Below are 19,857 nucleotides of genomic sequence, written 5' to 3' on the forward strand. Positions count from 1 at the left end.
GGGGCTACATAGTGTCTGCCTAACTTTACAGGCATCATCATGTGTATGCCTGACAATCGGTGTTTACGTTGGCCCACCAGTTGGTGTTTCTCTGTTATCGCACCGATTCGATAACTCCTCCCGAGTCCCTCTCAATTAATGAATCAATCAATCAACCCCAGATCTTCTTATGTTTATCGCATAATCCTCCATTAAGCCATGACACCTCGGTGATCTAGTCATTGATCGTATCGTATTTTGGTTCCAATATCCTTGGAGCCATTCCACACCCAGCATGGCCGATACGACTACCCACGACACTGTGGGCGCGTCAACCCTCGCGACGACGCCTCTCTTCATGCCCTCATCTCCTCCCTCCCATCGCCAAAACGCGCAGAGCTACTCTCCTCTAAGCGCGAAGAGTCCTCGGACTGTCGATCGCACTGCGACTATAACTCACCACCCCGATGATGCCAACTCGCCGCTGAAACAGAGTTATTCGCCGCGATCCTCCCGAGCGTCGTCGCTTGAGCGCGCCGCGAACGACATCGACGCCCGTTTGGCCAGGTATAGCGTTGACTTCAGCCAATTTCCAAGTATCCAGGCGCTCGATGAGGATGTGGATCCTCTCGCGGAATTCAAGTTTCCGCATGAAGACAACTTGTCAGACGTCGGAGGTCCGGAGGATTTCACGGCGAATCTGGAGAAGTATTTGATGAGCGACGGGGATACTATGGACGATAAACATTTTATGGACTTTCGGGAAGATATCCATGATTTATCAGAGCTCGAGCCTCTATTCGACGACCTGGAAGAGCGGGAACGCGATCTGCATCGCGCAGAAAATAAGGAAGACGGAAAACCCCGCCCTCCGCCACCTGAATCTCCTGTCCAGCCGCAAGGCCATCACAGGCAGAATAGCCAAGGAATGCAAAAGCAGCAAGACATCCACCAGCCGCAGCGCGAGCAGAGTGCGCAATCGCATCAACCCGCCGTTGAGGATGAGCCTGAGCCCGAACCCGAGCTAGGTGAATACAGTGAATTTGGCCCGCCGATCGACATGTCTACACCCTCACAATTTCTGCGCCGTGCCGGCGGTCTCAATAGGGATATTACGCATCTGGAGGATATTGAGGAGGATCCCGATGACGAGCCGGCAGTGAGTACAGCCACGCCGTCGGTGCGGAGACACAAGACTCCTTCGTCGCGGAAAGAGGAACCGAGTACAGCCAGAGATCTACGGAAACAAGTTGTTGAACTCCAGGACAAGCTTCAGAAACGTGATGAGCAGCTGGAGAAAAACCGCCGGCGCGTTTTGGAGGCAGCGTCGGCTGGTGAACAGATCAAGCATCTCCAGGGCGAGTTGCAAAGAAAGTCGGCTCTACTAGACGAGCTTTACGCCAATCGTACTGACGAAACAATCCTACGTGAACAAGTTCACTTGCTGCAGAAACAGAGCGAAGAGAGAGAGACCTTCTTGCACAAGTCCACAATCAATGCCTCGGAGCTGAGTGCTCTTCAGAAGCAGATAGGCGATATGCAGAAGGATATGCAGGCGCGGGGATCATCGCACCCGGATCTCGATGCGGAGCGGCTCGACACCATCGCATACCTACGACAGCAACTCGATCTTGCTCAGGAGCAGCTACGTAAGCGCGATGCAACCCTGGATGGGACAACCACGAAGCTCAAAGAAGTCACTAGCGACAAAGATCAGCAGCTCCGTGAGAAGAACGCTATAATTGACGAATTGAGAGCCCAAGTTAGCAATCACCTGCTCGAAGTGGGCAGGTTAGAGACAGAGCTTCAAAAGGTCAATCGAGCTCACGATACTCTCCATGAACGAATTGTCACTCTCGAAACTAGGAATCGCCCTTTGGAGGAGAAGAACAGCACTCTCGAGGCCGACCTCACCCGCGCGCAGACTCAAGTCACTGCGCAGGAGAATGCTCTCATGGCCATGGCCGCCGATCTTCCCCTTGAATCCGGCGGCAACACCTATACAGAAATACTCGAGTTGATTAAGGACTTGGGCCAACCCAGCCAGGGGGCCCGCGACTTTGTGTCATTGGTCAAGGATCAAGGACAACAGGGTCAAAACCCAGCTCACGACCAAGATCAATCCATGTCAGAAGAGCTCAAACGCGTTCAGGACGAACTCTCCAAACTTCGAACCGAACTCATCGAGGCCAATTCCGCCAAGAAAACCCTTGAAATGCAACTCTCGCGGTCCGAAGACCAAGCCGTCGAAGCTCAAACCCTCATCCACTCCATTGAGACCGAAAGCACCCGTCTCAGCAAACGTGCTGATGATCTCCGCTCAAATCTCTCCAAAGCCCAGCAGGAACTGACCCAAATGAAAGAGGAGCGCAGCAAAGCCATGGAAACCATTGACCGCTTGCAAAAGGAGCAACAACATGAAACCGAGAAGAAACAGACCCGGCAGCAACAGCTGCAAAAACAACAACTCAGCCCCCCTCCGTCCCCTCCCGTCCCACGTCAGCAACAAGATTTAAATCCACAGCGTCAAAAGGAGAAGGAGATCCTTGAACAAACTCAGTCTCTCCAAGCCACCCATGCCGCCGAGGTGGCAAAGCTCCGGGAGCTTTTGACTGAATATGAGCACCGAGAACCCCGGTACAAGATGCGGGTGACCTCGTTGCTCTCACAGCGCGAGCGACAACAGAGTGAGAATCGCACCCTCCGCGCTAAGGTTGAGCAACTCGAGTCCGTGCTCGCAGCGAAGGAGGAGACCGCGGCAGCGGTGGACGAGCGAATCGCGCGGTCGGTCGAGAAACGCGAGAAGGAGTGGCAGCGAAGAATAGAGCTCTTGCTCAAGGAGCGGGAACGCATGGGTCGGGCACTAATGTGGTCGTGGGGAGAAAAGGAAGTCGGTGGCGAGAAGGAAAATCTGGCGGTCACAGAGGACGAGAAGAGAAGGAGTAAACAAGGCTATCGGTACAAGTATGCCGTCTCGGGTCCAAAGCCAGTGTCAACCCCAGTCACCTTGTCATCAGGAAAGAAAGCTTGAATGACCAATAGATGGGTTGGAGTAGATCGCATGGGACTGGAATAGGGTAATAATCGGTTGTGTCTGGGCTTGTCATTCTATTTTACTATCAAAGGTCCGAAAGCGTGTGATTTCTTCACAAGGTGTTCTGGTCCCTCTTTACGGCGTTGTGTTATTCTTCTCCCGGAGGTTCCCTTTGACCATTCCTGATTCTCGGCTTGCGTTATGCTTAGGATACTAGTCACTACGGTGTCATGAAATGGAAAACTCACGATCGGAAAGTATGGGGGACCGTCGTTTCTTGCGTCGCCATCGGATGCCAGCGCTTGGTGGGTGCTCAGCTATAGCAGGATCATATGTGAACGCATTTGTTGCCATTCGTGCGAATAAGAACATTAGGTATACGATTAGTTTTCTTCCCGTCTCATGTCATCAATGCCACAGAAAATAGATCAACAGCAAATATGGGAAGAGAACGTGGGAAAGGAGAGATCTGGAAAGCCTGCTTGGATGCAACATGTATATTAAGAACTGAAAACCGCAGAGACAGTGATTCTACGACAGAAATGACAACCCGACCAGCAGGTTTCTGGACGCATCGCTATTGTTCATTCAAGTGGTTTCACGGTATGCATTCGCTCCGGAGAGATAGCTCTCTGTGGCTTCGTCAACAGATGTGCCTGTTTCACGGATACTATCGAGCCTGCTGGGCGCAGAGGCGAGGCCACCATATGTGTTGCTGCGAGGGCGACGTAAGTTTGAGTAGACCAATTCGACATCGTTTCCGCGAGTTGATGAGGACATGCGCCGGTTGTGCTCTTGATACCAGCGATGGCCGTTACTATGCTGATGGGGCCGGTGTTGACTCTGGGTATGGCGTGGGATTTGTGCTGGATTGATTTGGTACAGCTGGCTCTGCCGTTTATTACTCTGCCGGGCATTCTGCCGACTGGCCCCCTCACAATCAATTGGTAAACCTCTGTAGCTGGAGGCCTGGGCAAGGCATGGACGCGCTGCTGGTTGCGGGAGGGTTGAAACGGAAGCTCCCTGATATGGCGTGTGTTTACTTCTGGAGACCGGAGCCGTGTGCGCTGTGTTAGACCGGCGTACATTCAACGGTTCTGGCACAAGGACTTCGGGAGCATCAGCTGAGTTCAGGGTCACAGATCGTGGGAGTGTTCTTCCTTTCGCTTCAGGTTTGTAAGACCCGGCTATTATGGCGGGCAAAGGTTTCTCTACAGGAGCTGAAGCTAATGGATGTCCAGGCGCGTACTCTTTTTTGGGAGTTGGAGGGCGCTCAACCACCAGTGCTTCTTTCTCGACATCTACGCCCGCTGACGATTCGGCGAGAGCACGTATTTGTGGGTCTGCTGACAGTGGTTGCGAGAACAATTTTGGCAGCAGCCGGCGCAAAGACGACGCGGAAGACTTCTGCCTCTGGTGTCCGATCCTAGAAGGGGATCCCCCAGGTAGCTCCACGGGAACACCTTGCTTATAGTGGTCACCATAAGGACTCAAGGTTGCGGTAGTGGCCGTGCGCGAAACGCATGAAAGAATATCTGAGCTCGTCATCACGCCGGGTAGCTTCCTTGTCAGGGTTTCCTGCGGCGACAGTGTGGTACCCGATAGCAGATCTGTTGTGTCAGAGTCATACTCTGCCTCGAACCCCGGGTGAGATTTATGATAGACGACGGTCGGATACTCCATGCTTGTGGAATTCGGGATGGTATTGTCAGTTGACGACATATAAAGCCCTCGGCCGTATGTGATATCAGGTCGCCGGCAAACATAGTAGATATCATTCTTCAGGCTATTGTCACTTTCTGTGCTCCAGCTGCTGAGGATGCTGTTGTCGCAAATCGAAAACGAAGGTTGGCGTCTATATATGCCCAGCAACGAGACATCATATGGGCGACAGCAAAATTGTCGCAGGCCGAAGAATAGGCACAATGTTATGCTGCATCGCTATCAGCAAGACCTTTTCAGTGACCTCCAGGCATAACTTACAACGACACAACAGAGTCTATGATCGACGCACGATAGAGTGCACAGCTTACACCCAGCTTCCAGAAGTTGCCATCATCCTCGTCAGCAAGACACAGTAGATGTCGAGATATAACCACCAGGCCTGTAGCAATAGCAGCAACCCAGATCAGAATCGCAAGCCCCGAGACCCAGATACAAACAATCCGTAGCATGGCCTTTTGGCTTGTAAATCTTGCAACCCTGCTGTACTGCCACGCAAGAAAGCTGTGTAACCCAACAAGAGGAACAGTCAAGAAAGACTAAGTTATATTGTCAGTGAAGGGCAGCAGAATTAGTACGTTCGAACTCACTGCTACTAGAGCGAGAATCAGACTGGGGGTCATTTCCGCGTCCACCGATCGCTCAACATAGAGGTAAATCACAATTCCCCACTCAATGAGAGACTCGAGCAGCAGGACATACAGACAGATGAGGATCGCTCGTTTCATCCACGCGCCTTCTGCGCTGGCTGAACCATAGCTATTAGACATGACTGATCCCTCGGAAAGAGCAGCAGCAGGCTGCAATGCACAGCTTGAACACCTTGACGCAAACAATGCTGTACATCCACGCGTTAGATGGTCCCCAAAGAGTCAATGCGACCAGAACAGTCCCAGCAACGCATCAGGCGGCTTCCTTGAGGAAAAAAAAAGGGCAGAGCGACCAATGTCAGCAGGTGCAAATAAGTAGCACAGTACAAACACTAGACAAAATCTCAGTTGAGGTAGGATCACGGCCAGCTAAATGGAGAAGAAGGTGGTAAATATCTGGCGCGTCGACGCGATGCGCGGAGGGGTTCGGAATGGATGTGCACAGGTATGTCCATGTTCGTCTGAGCATATGGAGGGGAAGAGTTTAGGTTGCATGAGAGCTGCCTATTGTCTGCTCCTCTGTGGGCAAAAACGATAATAGTTCTCATATTGTGGAATGCAGGCTAAGAAGAGTCCGGCCAAGAAAGGGCGACTTCGAACGGACTGTGGACCTGATCAATAGTTGACCTAGTTAAAGCTCCAAGTTGAGTGTGTCATAAGTTATGATCTACTAGGTTTGAATATACTTAGTTATCCTCAACCCTGTGTATGTGCATAAGTAATTAGAACTCCTGTCTCTGCTCACACCCCTGCGAAGTGATCCCATTGATACCGTCGCTTGTAAGTGATTGCCAGCCAGAAGTTATCAAAGTAGGGGTCATGAGACAGTTTCATATGCCTGAATGAAGGATGAAGTGTTGAATCCAGGACCCTTTACCTGTATGTTCTAGGGATGGGAAGGATTGTTAGTAGTACGGAGTCCGGTAACCACAGTGGATTGGCGAGGCAGAAAGACGGCACGTGACAAGGAAAGAAAGGGATTGTATCTATTTGGATTTGGATCCATTGTAGGAGGGCTGCTGCTGCTCAGGCACCCAGGCCTCTTACCTAGATTTTCCTTGACTTTTCAACCAATCATCCATCCGAGAAGTCCCACGAAGGGGTTGGGGGGATGCATGCAAGGGTGAACAGAATGCCATGCCACTGGCAGCTTTGTGAAGATTGAAGGTTAATCTCAAATGAGTCCGAAGAACCTACCACGTATCGTTCTATTTGTCTCGTTGGCACTGTGGATTTCATCTCCTCATCAGCCATTGCCGGGTGGAGTAGTTCGATAAGATAATGAGGTTCTTGGCTAAAATCCACCATTCCAAGAGATAGAGCAAGTCTTGATCGTTCAATCATACTCGTGCATAGACCGAGTTCAAATCGGCTAAATCGTCCAAGTTACAGTAGCAAGTTAGACCTTGACCTCAAGGATCTTCATGAGATCAAACTGCCCGCAGCCTCGAGGATATGGCTATATGGCCCAGGTTCTTGTTGTCGCCATTGATGAGCTTATCCGTCTCCGCGTCCATTCACATTAGGTGCGTGTTTCAATGGGCATGGATATCTTATCGGCATACTTATCAGCGTGAACCGATCGTATCAGTGAGGAGGAAGTCCCCGATAAACCGGCTTGTTTTCCATCTCCCCCGCTCTCTCTTTCTTGAATCTCTCTCTCTCTCTCCTTTCTCTCTTTTCTCTCTTTTCTCTCTTTTCTCTCTTTTTCTCCCTTGCATTGGACAATGCAACATTTATGTAATCACGAGCTTGTTGGCAGTGCATAAGACTAGATGGAAGGAAGGGTTGGGCACTAACAGATCTCATCTTTTCTCCTCATCTTCGGGTCTCTAAGTCTACTAGGGTGCTCCCTCCCATTCCACGCCCACACCTCTCCAAAGAACACAAAGCATCCATCCTAACATACTCATAATGTCCATCAGTCATAGTCCGGCTGATCAACCGCCCTACCCTCTTCATCCCTCTGTGATACATAGGCTCGATCCGGAATATGTCGATTTTTACAATACACATATCATCGATAAGCAACAAGTTCATCTCCAGCCGGTAGAGGCTTCACGCACAAGCGGTGTTTTGATTCCAGGCGGAGGCCCTTTGCTCCCGGTTGGTAGAACAGTCGACTTGCGCATCTCCCGGCGTGTCACAGAAGGCCCTGAGATTCCTGTACGCGCATTCATTCCAGAAGGTGCCGTTCCGGCGAATGGATGGCCATTGCTATTGTATTTCCACGGGGGCGGATGGGTGCTGGGCAACATCAATACAGAGAACCCGGTGTGTACAAATCTCTGTAACAGAGGTCGCTGCGTAGTCGTGACTGTGGACTATCGGTAAGCATCTGCGCAGAGCGAGTCACACAGCTACTAATTCTCCAGTCTCGCTCCCGAGCACCGCTGGCCCGCCGCCGTCCACGACTGCTGGGAAGCTCTTCTCTGGCTGCTAGCCGACGGTCCGACGCATCTCCCTATTGACACGAAGTCTCTCGCCACCGGAGGCTCTTCCGCAGGTGGAAACCTAGCCTGCATCATCACTCAGAAGGCTCTTGCCCTCTCCCCGCCCGTACACTTCAAAGCCCAGTTGCTCTCCGTGCCCGTCACCGATAACACCGCCTCAGTATCCACCAACGACGCCTACCGCGCGTACGAGCACACGCCAGCTCTACCAGCAGCCAAAATGCTGTGGTACCGTGCGCACTATCTCCCTAATGAAAGCGATTGGGTGAATCCTGAGGCTAGTCCTCTTTTTTACACTGGGGATTGGTCTGCTCTACCGAGGGCCTTGGTTATGGTGGGTGAGTTGGATGTTCTCCGAACGGAAGGAGAGCAGTATGCGCAGAAGCTACAGAAAGCAGGTGTTCCAGTGGACTTGCAGATAATGAAGGGTATGCCTCATCCATTTTTGGCCATGGATGCTGTTCTGAAGGAGGGGAAGAGGTCCATTACATTGATGTGCGACCTACTGAAGGAGGTGTTCTGGAATGAGCGCGAGTAAGTGCTTGCTAGAATTGTACTGGGCTCTGTTCATGGCCATAAAACATTCAGATTGAATGATCCCAGCTGAGCACAGATATCAACAATTGAGAATGGACATGTCGAGAATCACTGGTATCGAATTGAGGCGGCTGTGCAAGACACAACATTATCCAATATACCAGGCACAGCAAAAGATGTTTCGCACATTTGACTGCAGCATTACAAGTACTGTACTCCGAACCTAGAAAGACTCCCGTATTTGCGTATCTCAAAGACCAAGTAACTCCCTCCCACAGCCCAGTCTCCTACCTAACAGCGTTCTTATCCTACAAAGTCTAGCTTCGCCCCCCAGAGCATTTTCTAGGGAAGGTGACCGGAGTGAATTCACGCCCAACATACTGAATCTTGCTCGTGTATCTCTTGCCTTAGCATTGGAACATGGGGGGCCCCTGATGAGCAAGTGTGTAGGTCATGTCCCGCCACCGAGGAACAGAAATCAACACGGAACTATGACCCTTAACTGCCCGACTTGTTAGATCACCTTGGTTTCATGTCACACCCACAAAGTCTGTTCAAGCCGGATTGATCAACTGCTATGGGCAAGGAATTTTGAGTGTATCCGTTTGTTGCTGCCATGCGTGGCTACATGGAAAAGCAATTCCTGGAATCAACATGAACAACGAGCGGCAGAGTCCGAGCTTGTTTCTCGAAAAGCATGCATTGAGAGGACTGTCGAGCATGCTCCCATCCCGCTACTCCCTCAAGCCGAAAAGAAGCTCGAGACTATGGTCTTACCTGCACCTCTTCACTAGCAACACAGCACAGCAGCACGAATGCCCCTTGCATACGGGCATGAAGGATACTTGCATCTCCGTCAATCTGCGGTCGTACATGGGAAACCTGCAGTTTACATTGCATCGTTGGATGCTTGATTGATGTTTTGTTCCTGCGATTTCTAAGTAGGGTGTACCACAAACTACCTTGTAAGGTGGACAAGGACATTTCGTCGCGTTCTTTGGTAGTGACCCGGCACATCGGCAACAAGAAACACGCCATGGATCCAACTAGTAGCATTTACCCCTAATCGTCAAGCTTTTCTCTATTTGCGAGTGGTACGAGGCAGGCATCATTGGGTGCGAGTGTCTGGTATACCCACTCGCCGAAAATGATTTAGGAGTTGGCAGCGGAAACTGTTCCCCGGTAGCCACAGTGGCTTCGGATGTTGCACCCGAATCCAAGTTCGACCCAGCGCAGACTAGTATCCCTCTGGGACAGCGCGTAGTTTTCTGGTCCCTTTTGTGGATGTTGTGCCTAAGGAAATAATTCGAGACTGCGGCTCCGATGCTGAGCAAGAAGCTTTAGTTGCGGAGATACCTAGCACGCAGCAGCGCATGGTTAGAGAGTGAGCAGGAGACTTCTCCCATATCTCGCAGAAATGCGAAACCCCTTCGAAGTCTGTGCTGGTATGACAGGTATTTCGTTTAGGTAAAAGTACTGTAGATAGCTCAGGACTGGTGCTACGAGATTCCAGGCAGACGCTCGGTGTACTTACTATGCAGATCCATCAGAGGTAGCAGTCACCTTGGCAGTGTCGGTCTATGTCGGTCTAGCGCAGCTGGAAAGTGGCACTCCAGGCTGTTGGCGAACGTCTCGGTTAGGGGCATTGCTTGAGTGGTATTCTGGTCTGTAAATGGTCGATGCAGGTGTAATCTCCTCATTCATGCGGTAGTCGCATCGGTTGCGGCTACTAATGGGAGTATCACGGCGCAGGGTCGGATATATCCCATTCAGGATAGGCTATAGTTAGCGTCGGGGCCCTGGAACTGCACTCCTTATCGCGCTATCCACCGTTTGATCCAGTAGGGCTGGGCAAGGAGGACCCTCCTTTATCTTTCGGGAATGGAGGTCTGTGTGAAATTATGAATCACTGAATTGGCGATTGTTTGTAGGTCTGTGACCTCTGTCCGGTTCGGTGCCCACTTCGGATCTAGGACTAGCGCCGCTGATTCTGGGTAAGCTAATATAGCCGAAGTATAACTAGTAAAGTTAGACGAAAAGTAGTCAGTTTTGCTCGTGTCTTTCTTGAGGTGCAGTGCAAAGACTCCAAGCCATAAGTCCGGGTTTGACCGGGGGCGGTGGCGGACCTGGTAGGGTGAGTTATCTTTATTGTTTCCCTGGAATAAGCATTTCGCAGATTATCTTTTGACAGCGAATATCAACGGCCTTGGCAGTTGTAGATCCGATGATCCGGTGATCTCCAGAAACCCGGGCAGCGTCTGCCAGTGCCATCTGACTCAGGGGCAGATCGTCAGGACCGAGCTTGAATTTTCAATTTAGGCAAAATGCTGATTGAAAGTTCTTCGTATTAGTTAGTTATTGGTGTGCCTGAGTCAGAATTGGCCGACCTCTGACGACCCCTCACTAAACCTATTGTAGTGACTGCCACATGGAGGAGGCTAGTCCTGTTTGGAATCTTACCTCGAAAGTCAAGGCTTCTTGCTCCATCTTCCGTCCACACATACACCACGCTAAAGACTGCCACTTTCCACAGGGTCCCAAACCTTCCAATCCTCCTCGTTGTCTGTTATCATCTCCAGAAAAATTACTCCCATCGTCTTCCTACCTCATGCTCGCGTCATGCTTCACCCGGAATACAGTCTATCCGTCCATTTCATAGGAGCCACTCTCCATCCGTGGGCAGCTATGGTTAAGTGACCAAATGTGGGATGATCTAACCACAATCCCAGGGATACTTGTACTATTGTGGCGCTAGATACCATGGGCCCCTTCGCCTCCTACATACCTATTTGCCCCTCTCTGGGGCCCTCACGAGGGGACTAGCTTGAAGAAAACTCTCCGTTTGAGGCTTGGGAAGTTGTAAGTCGGCGTTGCTTGGCTCTTCTTGCCCACTTTCGCAGAGACTAAGCTGGGAAAAGTTACACTCCAGTGCGGCTCTACACACAGGGACCGCGAAAGAGCTGCCTGCTGCTGCCTGCTGCTGCCTTGCCCGTATGTCCGGTCTATATTTTGGCTGCACTACACGGCTCTCCTCCCAATTCCCCGACGGGGCTCTCCTGGGTCAAAATCTATCCTGAGAGAACCTAGGGATCAAATGTCACCGCTAGTCTCCTAATCAGGGTCAAGATGGCATATTTCACAAGCACCGGATTCCGGACTAGGGTCATCCAAGTCCGTAATCCAGGCTTGTGGTTGCACCCGCCAAGGCGTCGACTCCGCATGGTAATCTCGGCTGTGTTCGTGCGGTGCGATGAATGGTCTTCAGGTATTGTAGCCAATGACAAGCCGGACATGACATGGAAACTGTCCAAATAGACTTAAGCCCCAGAGCAGGCTGGCTCATATAACTCTACTACGCCTTGCTCCCTCCTATACTTGAGAGGTCCTCGTGTCATCCCTCTCGATTTCCATTTGCAGGGACCATCAACGCAGCGGACTTTTGTCTGTGTCCTTTCTTTGAACCAATCCGATATTCGCTTTCACTGGTCTGAGTGGCTGTCTTGCCTCCTCCAGTCGACGCTCTTTCACCATGGTGTCTCAACTTATCACCATTCTCGCTGCTATGTCAGCTGTCACTCCTTTTGTCTCTGCCTTTGACCCGCAGTCGAAATCAAATGTTGCTGTTTACTATGTATGCTCCCTTCACTAATTCAGTTCAAAAAAAGCCGCTTACCATTAAGAACAGGGACAAGGATATGGGCAGCAACGGTTAAGTCACTTTTGTCAAGAGACGTCTTTGGATATTATCAATATTGGGTTCATTAATGTGTTCCCGGATCAGGGTGTTGCCGGTTGGCCTGGAAGTAATTTTGGCAATCAGTGCGATGGCACCTACTACACGGTTGGCAATAAAACGACGGAGCTGCTCAAAGGCTGTCACCAGCTAGTGGAAGACATCCCGATTTGCCAGGCTGCGGGCAAGAAAGTCTTCCTGTCTTTGGGGGGCGCTTCACCCGACACTCAGCAGATCTTGTCCGATGACTCTGCAAATCGTTTTGCCGACTTCCTTTGGGGTGCTTTTGGTCCCAAGACCGACCGTTGGATGTCCAAAAATGGCCCTCGCCCCTTTGGTGACGTTGTAGTTGATGGCTTCGACTTCGACATTGAACACAATGGCGATTACGGTAAGTTACATCATGCTTCACCCCCTCCAAGGTTCCTGCTAACATGAAAAGGCTACGCAACAATGATCGATCGACTAAGATATCACTATTCCTTACATAAAGGTCGTACCTTCTATATCTCGGGTGCGCCTCAATGTGCGATACCTGACACACATCTCGACAGCGCGATTGCCAACGCTTACTTCGACTTCATCTGGGTACAGTTCTATAATACTGAGGGTTGCTCTGCCCGTGACTATGTCGAAGGTACGGCAGATGGGTTCAACTTCGACAAATGGGTCGATGTCATCCGAGCAGGGGGAAATCCGAATGCTAAGCTTTATGTTGGATTGGGCGCCAGTCCGAGTGCCGTCAATTCGGGGTACTATGTCTCCCCCGTACAGGTCTTTCCGCTGATTGCAGAGTCCATGGCGCGCTTCCCCGACCACTTCGGTGGTATCATGCTTTGGGAAGCGACGGCTTCGGATGAGAATAAGTTCGGCGACGAAACCTTCGCCGATGTGATGAAGCAGATCCTCGTGACCATTGACCCTACTCCTGAGACAAGCACTGTTGTGCCTTCCAGCAGCACGCTCGTACCGTCATACACTGCCACGAGTACTCCTGCGGTGTCCAGTTCTTCTGCAGAGGCAATTTCCTCCGCGGCGTTCACCTCATCTGCGAGGACACCTTCTGTCTCGTCTATTGCTTCTCCAGTGTTTACTGCTTCTACGGTGTCTAGTCCTCCCATTGTGTCTATCCCTCTAGTGGTATCCAGCTCCTCTACGGGACCTAGCTCCTCTGCCGGGTCCGGTTCTCCTGTTGTGTCGTCTCCTGCTGGGGGTTCTACTGCTCCCGTGGTGTCTACTACTGCTGGCGTGGGATCCTCTGCCGTGCCAAGCGTCCCATCTATTGCTTTGACCTCACCTGCGGTATCCAGCAGCCCTTCCATTTCCGGCGCATCTGTTCTCACGAGCAGCTCTGTCGTTACTAGCACGACTGTGAGCGTTTTCGCGGTTTCCTCCGGCCCTGTTGCTCCTAGCTCTTCCCCTGTCTTCAGTGCACCTGCAGTATCAGGTATTTCCAGTGCTTCCAGCTCGCCTACTGTGCCCACCACCCCGGCAGCGTTCAGCTCGTCGGCGTTCTTCAGCTCGCCAGTGCTTTCTGGCTCCACGGCCACGTCCATCGCACCCGTGGTTACAACGAAGTCTGTGCTGGCCAGCTCGCCTAGGGCTTCCAGTCCTCTGATGGAGACAAGCCGTCCTGTCCTCACTCACTCGTCCAGCGTTTCTAGCACGCCCTCCAGCTCTCTTGTGATCTCTGGTTCTGTCGGCGCTACTTCTTCCTCAGCCACCAGCTCTCACATAATCCACAGCTCGTCTGTGCTGAGTCTCCCTGCAGTGTCTAGCTCCTCCGTGGTCACAAGCAAACCCGTCATTCCAAGGCCGATCTCTTCGACTGTCGCTACTCCAGGTGTTTCTGGGGCATTGAGCTCTTCTGCCAATCCTGATGTCTCTGGCCAGGTCCCGCCCAGTGCCTCACAATTTCCTGCTACAGTACTCGCCTCGAGCTCTGTGCTGTCTTCTTCGGGCTTACCTTTAACCTTTTCTGCGCCTTCGGGCTCAATCAGCGGGGTCTCTAGTAATGTAGATCCTTCTTCTGTCGCCGAGACTTCTTCTGGCCTGCCTTCTACTTCAGGCTCTGGTGTGGGCTCCGCCACGTCGACCGTCTCGGGCAATGTTTCTGCAATCGCCTCCTCTACAGGCTCTTCTATCAAGTCAAGCACGGCGACTTCAGTTCCATCAACGGTGCAGCCCGGAGGCTCGGGTTCATCGGTTTCAGGAACAATGCCGGTGTCCCCTCCCTCTGACACTCAAGTGGTGTCTTCGGTGGCTTCGCACACTAGCATAATATCAGGCTTGGAGCCATCTTCAGGCTCGAGTGCATTCAGCATTCTAGTTTCTTCTAGCGGTGCGTCTACTACTGCAACTGCAGGACCCTCTCGTGCATCTGGTGCCACAGGGCCCATGTCGAGCTCAAACACGTCAACAGTTTCGAGCACGGCCGACCAGGGAAGTACGACTGATCTGTCGGGCGCGACCTATAGTGCCAGTATGGCGTCTGACCAGACAAGCCGGTCAACAGCTGTTCCCACGGATGCCACAGCCACCGACAGCGCTGCTTCTGCTGTTATCACCTCGAGTATTGCATCTAATTATGGGGAAACCTCTGTGTCTCCGATGAGCTCTGTTTCAGAGCCCGTGACCATGACTACGGTCATTGTAACCTCCTATATCGACATCTGTCCAGAGGGCTTCACGACCATTACTACAACTTACAAGACCACGTACTGTCCTGTCACGGCTGCAGCCACTGCCACTGCCACTATTCGTGACACGGTCACTGGCGCTCAGGGTTCACCAACTGCTGAGACTGCGGCTGGGCCCGCCGCTAATACGGGTATCCCAGCTTCCCAGGCTTCTGCAGCTACTGCTGTTATTCCCGACGGCTGGACGACGACGGTCACGGTCTGCACACACTGTGCTGCGACACCGACTACAGTCACCTTGACTCGGCCGGCTACTACCGATTCGTCGGTACCTGTGTCGTTGGCTACGGTCTCGCCCCCCTTGTCTGGCTGGACAACCACTATTTCTGTTTGCGCTGATTGCGGGCCAACGCCTGTCACAGTGACCGTCACTGTACCCATCAGCACGAATGTAGCGGCCACAGGCATCCACGTCGACAATCCATCCGGTGTTGATGCTGTTCGTGAGGGGTCAACGGGTCTCGGTGCATCTTCGACCTCTATTAAGCCGAGCTCTCACTTCACTTCCACTGCTATTGCATCTTCTGGTCAGGCAACTCCTATTCAGGCTGGAAGCACAAGAGCCGACGGTGTTCGTCCTTCTTCGACACTCCTCCTCCAGCCATCTGCCAGTGGTTCCCTAGGATCAGGGGTGCCTAGCAACACAGGGGGGAGTGTGTCGCCGTTGTTCACAGGCGCAGCTCCTCGATTGGCTGCCTTCGAACATGGGACCGGGGCCATTGTTACCATTGCCCTACTTCTGCTCACTGCCTTGTAAAGAACCCTTCTCTTCCACTTTCTCCTATTTTTCTCTTCTCATGGCCTGTATTGTCTATCTTTCGCCCGGCGATGGGGCATACAGTTGCATTTTCCCTCTTACCGTTTTGAAACGAATGACCAATGATGTCCGATGGATTAACTCTAATCTTGTCTCTATAATGCGAAAATCATCTACCATGTATTCTGTCCTTTCTTGTCCCATTATCGCAGTATAGCTGATGACCATGCTCTTGTAATCAATATCAATCAAGATTTGCAAAGCAAGCCGATCCTCTCCTCGATTGGCTGAATGGCTTCGCTGATAGCCAAGACGGATCTCGAGCCGGTAGCACAGGCTGGCTCAGCGACTTGGGATTTCCGATCGACTGATGAACAGTTTGTAAGGCTGCTGTAGCATTTCGGATACCATCACTATTGGGTCTCACTCTCTGTGGTTTATGGAGCGGATGACTGAAAGCAATCCTAGGAGTTTCCCGTGTTGGGATCCGCAGTACTGCTCTGCCTTGGCCGGTGGTGCACTGCTTACTTGCATTAGCGCAATACCGAGGTACTTTTGGCCCCTCGAGCATGCTCGAATGATAGGCCAGAGGAGACCGCCCGGGTCGTTTTGATGCACCAACTAGTGGCTTAGGTTCTCGTACAGTGGTCTTGATGACTCGTATTACCGAGATTGTGGGCGTATTATCAATACGTGGTTGAAAGTGGTTGGGTTTTAGGGGAGGGAGACAGAAGTGTGGCTGGAGAGTAGAATATAGACGGATCTGGCATGATATATACAGCACTGAGCAGTCCATGGTGCAAACAGGAAAGAATGTGGTACTAAGCCTCTGCATGATTGACGATCGAAAAGCCAAGGAAAGTTTCTCGATTGATGGAATTTAGGAGAAAAAAAAAATAAAAAAAAAAAAGAGAAAAACTCAAAAGACCGAAACGAGAAACACAGACAAGCTCGAGGGACAACACTCCAGTACGAAGAACATGAAAGAAGCAAAAAGAAAATCAGATCATATAGCATGTCCTGGTTTCGATCCAGGGTCCTCCGGGTTATGAGCCCGGCGCTCTTCCCCTGAGCTAACATGCTTAGTGAATGATGATAGGAAGACTTTCAATAGACATATTCAAAGTTTTGCCCTGACTTGCTTCTCTCGCGCTCCTTTCTCCCCACCTCGGCCCTCGGCTGCGGAGTAACTCGAAGATGTGACAGATGACACTCAACGCCCAGCTGAGGATCATATGTCTTCTACACTTCTGGTTCAATTCTGTCGAGCCCGATTTAGGGCCCCCGTCGTCCTCTCATCATTCTCTCAGTTCAAGTCATAGTTCCAAGAGCTGCCGCCGCCTTACCATGTCCTCCTCCTCATCTCCGCCGCTGGCGGGAATCCGGGTGGTCGAGCTGGCGGGCTTAGCTCCTGGTTCGTCCGACGTCTCTGCTTTGGATCCTCTAGCTGCAATGCTTCATTCTGCCTACTGACATCCCAGAACCAGGTCCCTTCGCTGGGTTGCTCCTCGCTGATTTTGGCGCGTCGGTCCTAAGGATTGATCGACCCAAGGTCTCGAGCGCGGATCATCTGACCCGCCATAAGAGCTCCATACCCCTGGATCTTCGCGATGCTGCTTCACACCAGGTTCTTCTCTCTATTTTGACAACAGCCGATGTCCTAATTGACCCTTACCGTCCGGGCGTTTTGGAGCGTCTCGGCCTGGACCCCTCGGGCGTCCTGCTGAAACACAACCCGAGGTTGATCGTGGCCCGATTGACAGGGTTCCGCCGCGACGGAAGATATAAGGACATGGCTGGACATGACATTAATTACATTGCCGTATCCGGAGTGCTGTCCATGCTCGGCCGATCTCATGAGCGACCCTATGCTCCCGGCAACTTGGTAGGTGACTTTGCCGGCGGCGGGGCCACATGTTTCCAGGGTATTCTTCTCGCGTTGTTGTCGCGGGAACGAACCGGTCGTGGCCAGGTTGTTGAGGCCAACATGGTCGATGGCTCCGCGTACCTAGCCTCGTTCCCCCGCTTGGCCCGACAAACGCCTATCTGGGATGCCCCGCGCGGCCAGAATACCCTAGATGGAGGTAGTCCCTTCTACGACACCTACGAGACCAAGGATGCGGGCCAGTATTTTGCGGTGGGGGCTCTCGAGCCGCAATTTTATGAAGCCCTCCTTAAGGGACTCGGCTTCAATCCGAAGGAGCTACCCTCGCGCGACAAGAGGGACAATTGGCCGGCGCTCCGTGCTGCGTTTGCCAAGCGATTCCAGGAAAAGACACGAGCTGAGTGGGAGGCCGTGTTCGATGGGATAGATGCCTGCGCCACGCCCGTGTTGGACCCAGATGAGCTGCAGGCGGGTGGCTATGAGCTACGCCCGGTGGTGCACCTGGCTGATACCCCGGGACTGCCTATCGCGACCGACGATGGAGGGTGGACGGGCGGTGGTCTGATACCCGGGACTGGGGGACAGGAGACCTTGAAAACGTGGCTGGGTTGGGAAAAAGGCCGAGATTATGATGTCAGACCCGATGGTGCTTTTGTGCGACTTGGGAGAGAAACAAAGTTGTGAGAAATTTTGAGATTTTCTGATTCGATTGTTGATAGGATGCAAATGGGATCGAACATTGCTATTGCTAATCCATGATCCGTTGATGGAGACCCCTGAGTTTTTTTTTTTTGGAACACTATTTATGATCACTAGTCCACTTAGTACTCCTTTTGATTGGTTTAGTGGGGGGAGAGGGGAATGAATTTGGTAGGTACTTAGGCAGATAGCAAAGTAAAATTGACCGAGTCGAGGTAGGGCTGACTGACTGACCTCTGACTATCGGCTTCCCCGACGATAATTGCATTGTTGCAACAGCTTCTGTTGTGCAGTACACGGTGCACAACACACACTAACTACCTACTACACACTCCCAGTAGTGACCCTGGGGGCATCAGTCAATGCGTTAAATTAGTCGGTCGGCCAGCCAGTCAGTCAGTCAATTAATCAATCGAGTAGTAGCGTAGTATAGCGGGTATCTTCGACTGAAATTGCATCAAATTCAATGCTGAGGTGATTACGCAGTATGGAGTAAGTTACTGTAGCAGTTCAATGGATGGGTGGCTCCATTGCCGGATGCAGCGATGGCTGGCTGAATGTGACTTCAAGTTACTTAAGACTTAGACTTGGTGAGATGTAACGCTAGACAATTTCCGTTTCCATCAGCGTTCCTTGGTCTTGAATGGAGTAGTAAGTAACTACACCATGTACGGCTGTGTATGCAATATACATGGACCAGTTCATGTAAAGAATCACTCAGATAAACATGGCTGACAAGTGCTGATCAGGACGATCCAAATCTATCATCCATAACTACCGATTTTCCCCCACTTGTGCAACCGACCCCCGATCGTGGTCATAGTCACGTCACCATTCATCCGTAGTTAAGTTACTCGGTACTTACGCGGCGGAACTCGTCTCCGGTCAAGGCTCGTTCGTACCTTTTATCGTAAGGTCACAGCAGTGGTGAGTAGGAATGACTAACCAACGAGAGCGGGGAAGAAAAGGCAGGCATGAAAGCTTGACACACTCAATGATTCATGACTGATGCTGCACATGAATGTTTGTAAACTGATCGATGATTGGTCTGTTCTATTTGTCGAAGTTGTCTTATGGAGGTTGTAAGTGTACCCGAAAACAAAAAAAAGAAAAGAGAAAGAGAAGACAAAAAGACAAATAAAAAATAAACAAGAAGAAAAAGAGGCATTCTATTCATCCATAACTTATGATGATCTTGCATATGTAAGACTGACTCTCTCAGTGCAACCCTTTCCCATCTCCAGTCAACCATGCGGAAGAAATCTTCATTCCCGGCCTTCCGAGTGTTTCAGTAGTGGAGTCAGGGACGTCATTCAATTGCCCCAAATCTGGGTAGTAGACTAGTAGTAGTTGTACTCGAAGTACATTTGAAGTCTGGGTCGAAACCCGGTTCCTAGCGTTCGACTCAGTAACTGTTAAGGTACAGGTACTTTACACCCCTCAAAGCACCCCAAAGCACCCCAAAGCGACGGTATCTTCCGTAGATTGCCAGGTCAGGTATTCGGTACGGTATGTTTCGTATCGTATAGATACCTTCTGTACTGTGTACTCCGGACTCCGTACCACAAGACGAAATCCCGCTTGCGTCCCCCACGTGCGGGTTGTGGCGCAGTCGAAGTTCCTCTTTCTAATTGCTCTTGCTTCACCCTCCGTTGTTTTCCATCTGAAACAATAGACTGAAAGAGGATCCATTATTCCATTTTTCCCAT

The 19,857-nt window shown here is 51.4% G+C and overlaps 6 protein-coding genes and 1 non-coding gene across 7 annotated transcripts; 4 read left to right on the plus strand and 3 right to left on the minus strand.

Annotated features, from left to right (window-relative positions):
• Window positions 1-130: 130 nt before the first annotated feature.
• On the plus strand, window positions 131-3,372 carry BP01DRAFT_359221 (putative spindle pole body associated protein SnaD). The gene has a single exon (XM_025575627.1). It carries the CDS (start codon window positions 275-277, stop codon window positions 3,008-3,010), a length of 2,736 nt encoding a protein of 911 aa, XP_025428738.1. The 5' UTR covers window positions 131-274; the 3' UTR covers window positions 3,011-3,372.
• Window positions 3,373-3,601: 229 nt separating this feature from the next.
• Window positions 3,602-5,505, minus strand: BP01DRAFT_385205 (uncharacterized protein; the record flags this gene model as incomplete). The annotated part of the gene is made up of 3 exons (XM_025577573.1): window positions 3,602-4,946; window positions 4,997-5,274; window positions 5,326-5,505. 3 exons carry the CDS (start codon window positions 5,503-5,505, stop codon window positions 3,602-3,604), a joined length of 1,803 nt encoding a protein of 600 aa, XP_025428739.1.
• A 1,521-nt stretch (window positions 5,506-7,026) lies between these two features.
• On the plus strand, window positions 7,027-8,546 carry BP01DRAFT_346278 (alpha/beta hydrolase). The gene is made up of 2 exons (XM_025573631.1): window positions 7,027-7,715; window positions 7,761-8,546. The coding sequence occupies exons 1-2, from the start codon at window positions 7,300-7,302 to the stop codon at window positions 8,374-8,376; spliced, it is 1,032 nt and encodes a 343-aa protein (XP_025428740.1). The 5' UTR covers window positions 7,027-7,299; the 3' UTR covers window positions 8,377-8,546.
• A 3,240-nt stretch (window positions 8,547-11,786) lies between these two features.
• Window positions 11,787-15,686, plus strand: chiA1 (class III chitinase ChiA1). Its single transcript, XM_025570462.1, has 3 exons — window positions 11,787-12,006; window positions 12,061-12,499; window positions 12,551-15,686. The coding sequence occupies exons 1-3, from the start codon at window positions 11,905-11,907 to the stop codon at window positions 15,562-15,564; spliced, it is 3,555 nt and encodes a 1,184-aa protein (XP_025428741.1). The 5' UTR covers window positions 11,787-11,904; the 3' UTR covers window positions 15,565-15,686.
• Window positions 15,687-16,604, minus strand: BP01DRAFT_128684 (uncharacterized protein). Its single transcript, XM_025570461.1, has 2 exons — window positions 16,208-16,604; window positions 15,687-16,084 (listed from the first exon to the last, which is right to left on the minus strand). Exons 1-2 carry the CDS (start codon window positions 16,397-16,399, stop codon window positions 15,809-15,811), a joined length of 468 nt encoding a protein of 155 aa, XP_025428742.1. The 5' UTR covers window positions 16,400-16,604; the 3' UTR covers window positions 15,687-15,808.
• On the minus strand, window positions 16,576-16,647 carry BP01DRAFT_t243. Its single transcript has one exon. It is a non-coding gene; the product is annotated as a tRNA-Met (tRNA).
• Window positions 16,648-16,840: 193 nt separating this feature from the next.
• On the plus strand, window positions 16,841-18,230 carry BP01DRAFT_359225 (CaiB/BaiF CoA transferase family protein). Its single transcript, XM_025575628.1, has 2 exons — window positions 16,841-16,978; window positions 17,052-18,230. The coding sequence occupies exons 1-2, from the start codon at window positions 16,912-16,914 to the stop codon at window positions 18,131-18,133; spliced, it is 1,149 nt and encodes a 382-aa protein (XP_025428743.1). The 5' UTR covers window positions 16,841-16,911; the 3' UTR covers window positions 18,134-18,230.
• Window positions 18,231-19,857: the final 1,627 nt, after the last annotated feature.

Source organism: Aspergillus saccharolyticus (genome assembly GCF_003184585.1).
Source record: "Aspergillus saccharolyticus JOP 1030-1 unplaced genomic scaffold BP01scaffold_32, whole genome shotgun sequence".
Classification (NCBI taxonomy): domain Eukaryota; kingdom Fungi; phylum Ascomycota; class Eurotiomycetes; order Eurotiales; family Aspergillaceae; genus Aspergillus; species Aspergillus saccharolyticus.

Excerpts from the sequence above, each read along its gene's own strand:
- BP01DRAFT_359221 (XM_025575627.1), top strand. The coding sequence starts at position 275 with ATGGCCGATACGACTACCCACGACACTGTGGGCGCGTCAACCCTCGCG.
- BP01DRAFT_346278 (XM_025573631.1), top strand. The coding sequence starts at position 7,300 with ATGTCCATCAGTCATAGTCCGGCTGATCAACCGCCCTACCCTCTTCAT. Across the intron at positions 7,716-7,760 it reads GTCGTGACTGTGGACTATCG|TCTCGCTCCCGAGCACCGCT; the intron begins GTAAGCATCTGC and ends CTAATTCTCCAG.
- chiA1 (XM_025570462.1), top strand. The coding sequence starts at position 11,905 with ATGGTGTCTCAACTTATCACCATTCTCGCTGCTATGTCAGCTGTCACT. Across the intron at positions 12,007-12,060 it reads CAAATGTTGCTGTTTACTAT|GGACAAGGATATGGGCAGCA; the intron begins GTATGCTCCCTT and ends CATTAAGAACAG. Across the intron at positions 12,500-12,550 it reads TGAACACAATGGCGATTACG|GCTACGCAACAATGATCGAT; the intron begins GTAAGTTACATC and ends TAACATGAAAAG.
- BP01DRAFT_128684 (XM_025570461.1), bottom strand. The coding sequence starts at position 16,399 with ATGCAGAGGCTTAGTACCACATTCTTTCCTGTTTGCACCATGGACTGC. Across the intron at positions 16,085-16,207 it reads TACGAGTCATCAAGACCACT|TGCACCACCGGCCAAGGCAG; the intron begins GTACGAGAACCT and ends GCAAGTAAGCAG.
- BP01DRAFT_359225 (XM_025575628.1), top strand. The coding sequence starts at position 16,912 with ATGTCCTCCTCCTCATCTCCGCCGCTGGCGGGAATCCGGGTGGTCGAG. Across the intron at positions 16,979-17,051 it reads GCTGGCGGGCTTAGCTCCTG|GTCCCTTCGCTGGGTTGCTC; the intron begins GTTCGTCCGACG and ends TCCCAGAACCAG.